General features: G+C 40.5%; 1 protein-coding gene across 1 annotated transcript in view; it reads left to right on the forward strand.

The window, feature by feature from the left end:
- The first annotated feature begins 4,279 nt into the window (after positions 1–4,279).
- LOC108496220 (cytosolic phospholipase A2 epsilon-like) overlaps positions 4,280–7,066 on the forward strand; it is a 31,386-nt gene continuing 28,599 nt past the window's right edge. The window contains exons 1-2 of the mRNA XM_017812734.1: positions 4,280–4,306; positions 6,632–6,704. Of these exons, the coding sequence (XP_017668223.1) occupies positions 4,280–4,306; positions 6,632–6,704 (100 nt within the window). The remainder of the gene's footprint in view (positions 4,307–6,631; positions 6,705–7,066) is intronic.

Raw genomic sequence — 7,066 nt, forward strand, 5'->3', positions numbered from 1 at the left:
CTCAGACACAGAAGGTGGTGACCATGAAGTATCAATTGAAATAATTTTACTTGGTTTTAATAACTTGAATTAAATGGTCTTCTGCCTTTAAAGAATTTTGTTTTCCAGGTGCTTTTTGTCATGAACTGTTGTGAAATAAATATCTTATGAAGGATATTTGATTTTTTCCAATTTGTATTAGATAATGAAGGTACAGATCCATGACCGTTTAGGTCTTTGGCAACATCTGTTCTTATCAATTAAATCAAACTTACAGGTTTGTCTTGAAGGACCATTGCCATTTCCTCTCACAATCAACTCTGTTCTGTCCCAGATCACATGTGTGTTCTGCAGTTATCTTCTTAAAATGCATTTTTGCTTTAGCATCATCTGGAGCTTGTTCAGTATAGTGAATTGAACTATTACCAAAATGGATAGTATGTAAAAGGGATTGCAGAGTGTATGATAATTACACAAGAGAACCATACTGGAGAAATGCAGTAGGATACCAATATTCTGTTCACTTCATCCCAGTGCATCACACAAACACACTAAAGACCAAGAAAGTATGGCAGAGAGAGATGTTTAGCTTCTGTTTCTAGTGTGAATTATTCCTCGGAGGTAACTCGAAAAAAAGAGGTGTTCTTTTCTAGAGCTGGAGCTGATTAAGAAGTTATTTTTTGCTGACTTCTTGATAATAGTCCTACAGAACCATTGTGAAAGAAAGGTAGATGCTGGCATTTGGGAGTTTGTCAAAGGTCAGCCAAGATGAGACTTACAGGAGTACCTCAACTCCTTTGTAGATCCTGGCCTAAAACAAGTAGGCAAGAGCTACAGAAGTCTCTTCTCTCCACAAATTTTCCAACAAGGTACATAGACAATTTCAACCTTATCTTCTAAAATTCCATTCACTGTCTTATCTGATCTGCCACTCATGAGCTCAAAATAAGGTACCTGAACTGCCAAAATGGGCATAGTGACTGACTCCTTAAGGCCTGCCATGGAGGATATCATGATATTTATCAAAGTTCTCCTGTTATTGTTAAGATCTGGGTATTCCATCCATTTTGCCAAGTCTTCAGGCTCCCTGAGGTACTCTGGTGCAATTTCACTTTTTAGCTGTTTTTACCTGTTGGGGATATTTTTGTCAGGATTAGATACTCTGCTTGACTTTGCCTGTGGACTTTTTGATTGTGAATGGTGAGCACTGCTCCTTCCTGGTTTTACCAGCCTCAGACTGGTCAGAAAACATGTATTGTTGAGACAATGAAAACAGTTCTCTGAGGATTCCTTGTACAGCCTGCTCCACCTTCTGTATGTCACTTTTCAGAATTTGTGATGCACCCTAAAATCTCAGGTAATTTGAACTAAACCAGAAATAGTATCTTCTCAGCAACTGATGTGGCATTTCATATGTTCACACTAGATGTTTTGTCCCAAGTCCTGTTCTGGGACTGCTAGTAGATTCTCTTCAAGGAGAGGCACTTGACAGCCAGTGTCTGGGATGGGCTTCCTCCAGCTCCATGCTTCCTCCAGCACGTACTGTGGAGGAAACTCCCGCAGAGCCTACCCCTTGGTTAGGAGAGGTGACAGAGGTCTGGAGATTGGTCCTCCATTTTCTTTCCTTGAGTTATCCCAGAAGTGGTTGTTTCTCAGCTGTTTTGGGGTGATACGGTCATTCCCTACCTCAGCTGAACACTCCTGTATTTGGTTTACATGGGCAGGTTTTGGTAGGCAGGCAGCCCCTGTAGCTTCTGTGAGGAGCAGCCAGAAGCTTTCCCCATGTCTGACAGAGCCAATGCCATCTGGCTCCAAGGTTGACTCACTGGTGGCCAAAGCTGAGCCCATCAGTGACAGCTGTAGTGCCTCTGGGATAAGGTGTTTAAGAAGGGGAAAAAAACGCTGTGCAATAGCAATTGCAGTCAGAGAGAGGAGTGAGAAATGTGAGAAACAGCCCTGTAGATATGAAGGTTAGTGAAGTAGGAGGGGGAGGAGGTGCTCAAGGCTTTGGACCTGAGGTTCACCTGATGCCTGTGCTGAACAGTTGTTAACTATTTAACCAGCTGTTAAATGACCATGGAGAGTCAGGCTGTCCCCCTCTGGCCCATGGAGGTCCATGGTGGAGCAGATATTCACATGCAAGCCCTGGGGAACCCCATGTTGGAGCAGGTGGATGCCTGAAGGAGGCTGTGACACTGTGGGAAGCCTGTGCTAGAGCAGGTCCTTGGAAAGACCTCCCATAGAGGGAGGAGCCTACACCGGAGCAAGTTTGCTGGCAGGAACCCATGCTGGAGCAGTCTGTTTCAGAAGGACTGCACCCCAGGGAAGGGACCCACACTGGAGCAGTTTGCAAAGAACTGCAGCCTGTGAGAAGGACTCAAGTTGGAGAAGTTCATAGAGGACTATCTCCCATGGGAGAGACCCCATACTGGGGAAGGGGAACAGTGTGAGGGGTCCTTCCACTGAGGATGAAGGAGCTGCAGAGATCATGTGTCATGACCTAACCACAGCTCTCATTTCCTGTCCCCCTGAACTGCTAGGGTAGAGGAGGTAGAGAAAATCAGGAGTAAAGCTAAACCTGTGAAGAAGAGAGGAGTGGGGGAAAGGTGTTTTATGATTTAAGTTTTATTTCTCATTATCCTACTCTGATTGGTAATAAATCAATGATCTCTTCCTCACCTTATCTCAACCCACGAGCCTTTCATCAAGTTTTCATTGTTTTCTCTCCATTGTCCAGCTGAAAAGGGGGTGTGATAGAGATGTTTTGGTGAGCACCACAACTTCTCGGTTGTGTTTATTAGAGTTCTTGGGTTTTGTTCTGGTTTGTTTTGGTTTTGGTTGTGGGAGGTTTTTGTTTGCTTTGTATGCTTTTTTTGTTGTTGGTGCAATTTTTTGTGTGTGTTTGTTTTGTTGATTTTATTTTTTTTGTTGGGGGGAGGTTGTTGGGGTTTTTTTGTTTTTTTTACCTATGGGAAAAACGTCATCTTCCAGAGTCTCAGTGCTACTGCAGCCCTTCATCCCCCAGTTAGACTTTCCCGGGGAATGGCTCAGGAAACATCAGTTCAGCTGCTGCAGAACAGACTAATAAAATAGGTGCTTTTGCCCTCTCATCATCTTCATGGACCTCCTATGGACTCACTCCAACAGGTCCACACCTTTTCAGTGTTGGGGCCCCAGAGGTGGATGCATTCCAGGTGGGGTCTCACATGAGTAGAGTAGAGGAGGAGAATTACCTCTCCCGGTCTGCTGGCCAAGCTTGTTTTGAAGCTTTGACATTTCTTTAATTGAAAGGGTATTGAGGTTAGATTTCTAATCCTAAAATGGTTGATGACTAAAGTAATTTTTATTCAATGTAAAGTTGTCAGTTGTCTTTATTTTGTTTTTTCCTGATGTCTGTGTGTGTGGAAGGGAAAGACAGGTTGTGGGTACTGTGAGCATACAGTATCACCTCCTGTAGTTCTGAACTGATAGTTTCATTTCAGACATCTGGGCAAGTTAGTAGCAGGACTTGTGCAAGGGCTATTCATGTGCATATCTGCTGCTGCATAGTTCTCTGCCAGAAATATGAAGAGTTTGGTGTAATTTTTGTGTCCTAATTGGATGACACTGCATTGTACTTAAAATATCAAGATGTTAATATTTAAGATGAATCAATATATGCTTTAATTTGCAGGAGAATTTTTGGGGCTTTGTCTTGGTTTCTCAGAAGTTTCATGTTTGTGGAAGGCTTCTGAAAGCAGGAAAATGTATATCCCACTGACAAATATATGTATTAGATTGGGGAAACATCTACTAGCAAACAACTCAAGCCTCTCTACCTCCAAGAAAAGGGAAATAAATAAAATTTTGTTGAACAAAAAGGTCTTATAACATTATTTCATCCATGATATTTTTGTTTGCTGATTGGGGTGCTGTAGAACTGGTTTCCTCCAGCCTACATGTAGCTACTATTATCTTCTCTGGTTCATTCATTGCTTAGGCTGCCAAGTCATAGGTATCCATGCATAAGTTATGTGTCATCACTCCCTTATCTTGAACTGCTGATAACTCTTGGCACCTTGGTGTGTACAGCCTTCCCCAAACACACACCTCTCATATTTAGCTATCAAATAAACTCAGCAAATTCCCTCCTCTCTTCATACTTTCCCTTTCAGGCAATGAGGAAGGCGGAGCATGGATAAACCACTTGCTCCTCAGCAGGTGCCTCCTTAAAGTTTGCAGAGGTACTTTGTGAATCATTGCCACCTGTTGCCTCTAACAGTGGACATCTATATCTGACTTATATGCAGCTGGGAGCAGGATGGGCTCATACTGGAGTGCTCATGAGGTAAGAATACAAAAGCTCTTGAGAGTTGAAGATGGCCTGAGGTGGGTTTTTGGCTGGGATTGTGGTGCCTAGAAGAGGATTTCTGAGCTTTTAGTCCAATTATTGGTGAGCTTTTAGTCCTATTTCATGTATGTATTTACTTATTTATATCAGGATGGCTGACATCTTTGTTGATATCGGCTGCCCTGTGGAGGCACTTTTGGTAGTGAAGTTCAGCCACAGTGGGTGATTCACGTGGAGGCAGGGAAGCAGTCTGAGGTGCCTCACAGGAACCTACTGTAGATTTGGGCTGAATCTGTGGTTTGATTCAAGCATTAGGCAAGTTTGGCTCTTTCACAGCCCAGCATCTGCCAGCTAAGAGTATAAACACACGCAATGTCCAGGTAACTGTGCTAGCAGCCAGTATGCAGGAAGATTACTGCCTAAAAACAGTGATTAGTTATGGAAACAAAGATGATCCTAGTTTAATATTTGTGCATGACTGATACATGAAAAAATCTTGGTCTGCCTTTGTCCATAATGTCTAAAAAGGGTTTTTTTGGGGGGGGAAAGGGAGGGGTTGGGTTTTTTTGTTTTGTTTGGTTTGGTTTGGGTTGGGGTTTTTTTTGGGGGGGGGGGTTTTTTTGTTTTGTTTGGTTTGGTTTGGTTTGGGGTTTTTTTGGGGGGGGGGAGTGGGGGTTGTTTTTTTTCATGGAACAAAGCCAGGAGGAAAAGCCCTAAAATGGTCCACTGGGTTCCAGGGAGTGAACATACTCTGTTCCCTTCTCAGCTCTAAAATAAACCTCTCGTTTGTCTATGAGAAAGTTATTTAACCATGCTGTGCCCCTTGGTTGTAAAATGGAGATTATAGAGTTTCTCTCCATAACATGGAGGTGTGTTAACATTAACGTGCACTGATGCTTGGAGACCTCAAATGTGGGATCCCCTTGGCTTAAGAAATAACACGTGAATGTCTAACCAAACTGGTTAAAGAAACACTAAGGATCTACAAGTTCATCCTTTTGAACAGAGCCTGTCTTTGCAGGGAAAGTATGCATAGAAAACAAGGAAGGAGACTATCCTCTCTGTTCTTTCCCTTGCCCTTAACGACTGAAACAGCATCATGAGAGAGAATAAAAGTAGAGGGTTCTTGGTGAGGGGAGGGACGGGAGATTTATTTCATCCAGAACCTGAATCCAGATAGAAGACATTAAAACACGCCCTTCTGTTTTGGAGTTAGACCCAAAATACAGACCAAGGTCACCTTACCATAAGAATGATAGGAGGGTTTGTATCCAGCTTCTCAGATGGATCAATTCCTAACCGGAAAAAGAAGAGGAGTGACCCAATGCCCCTTAAGGGATTTAATGGAATCATTTTGCTAGCAGAGAATGGGAGAAGAATTAGGTAATACTTTCAGTGAAGCAACAACTAAAGTTTCAGGTACTAAAATCTGCAAGAATTAATAATTTGTTTGAGTCATGTCTGGTTATTTGTCCTTCCTTCTGTGCTTGATGTTTCAGCTAATGATACTAATTGCAAATATCCACCACCTGGTTTGGGTGGGGACATTTCGTTAGCATCTCTTTCAAAGCTGTTTTCTTTCATATAAGTTTTGCTGTGTTTGTGCTGGTGCTACCTCACTCACCTAACAGTACCTTTTTCTTCTGAGGTCATGTTGTTTATGAATATAGATAAGTCAGCAGCATTGTGATTATATGGTTTACCACAGATTGTTTCTGTGCAGTCTTTTTTATCCCTTGTTTTCCTCTTCCTGGTCACAATAGCTGAACTCCTCACAACCTTTAATCTATTTTCTCTTCACCATTTCTGGGAAATATTCCTCATAAAGATTTTAAATGGAAACTTGGAATTTTTACTAAATAAAATTATCTGAAGAAAGTATATTTTCCATGTGAAATAACAACTGTTTAAGAGAATTAAATTTATTTTATCTTTATCTACAGATGTTTGATGGTTGTGCTTCTCATGCACATTCACTCTCTGTTGGCTTATTTTTCCAGATTAATTGTTGATAAAGATTTCTTTTAAATTAATGTGTTCTGTCATGTAAATCAAGCATTTATTTAAAACCATTTCACTATCTTATCCATGTTACTGTTATTTCTTCTCTCTATGACATATATATACACAGATGAATATTTCCTAATTTCTTTTAACTCTACATAGATATGGTTTTAGCATCCAAAGCAATGCAAACAGTTTATCTTCCAACTTTGCTGCTTGACTTTGAAAATTGCAAAAGGCACTTATGGGAGAGCACGTTATATAAAGCATAAGCAATTTAGTATTAATGCAGATAATAACTTTGTCACTTTTCTGCAGAGTGAAGAATGCCCATGTTGTTCATTATTTGTGAAAATTGTAAGAATGAAAAATCTGAGAAAAAAAGATCTGTGTGAGTATTATAGTCTTTCTTTGCAGTTCATAAACAAGCACCGTAACTGGTATCTGTGTATGAAGTGACACCATGGTTTCAAATATTGATGCATAATTAAATGTGGACTGTGCTTAGAATACAGTTTTGTATAGACAGTATCTGTTGGTTTATAGAATGTTACTGTTAGTGGAAATAGCAAAGGTGTACTGTGAAGTACCTTAACTAACAAGGTTCAGAGCAGGTTTTGATGAAAAAATTCAAGTGTTAATTTTCAGTTGCAGTTTTTGAATTTCCTTTTTTTTTTTTTTTTTTTTTTAAAAAAAAAAAAGGAGATTTATAAACCCTTTTTTAAAAAATTTTTTTTTTTTTTTAAAAATTTT

The sequence above is a fragment of the Lepidothrix coronata genome, unplaced genomic scaffold, assembly GCF_001604755.1.
Source record: "Lepidothrix coronata isolate B3197 unplaced genomic scaffold, Lepidothrix_coronata-1.0 Scaffold1, whole genome shotgun sequence".
NCBI classification, from domain to species: domain Eukaryota; kingdom Metazoa; phylum Chordata; class Aves; order Passeriformes; family Pipridae; genus Lepidothrix; species Lepidothrix coronata.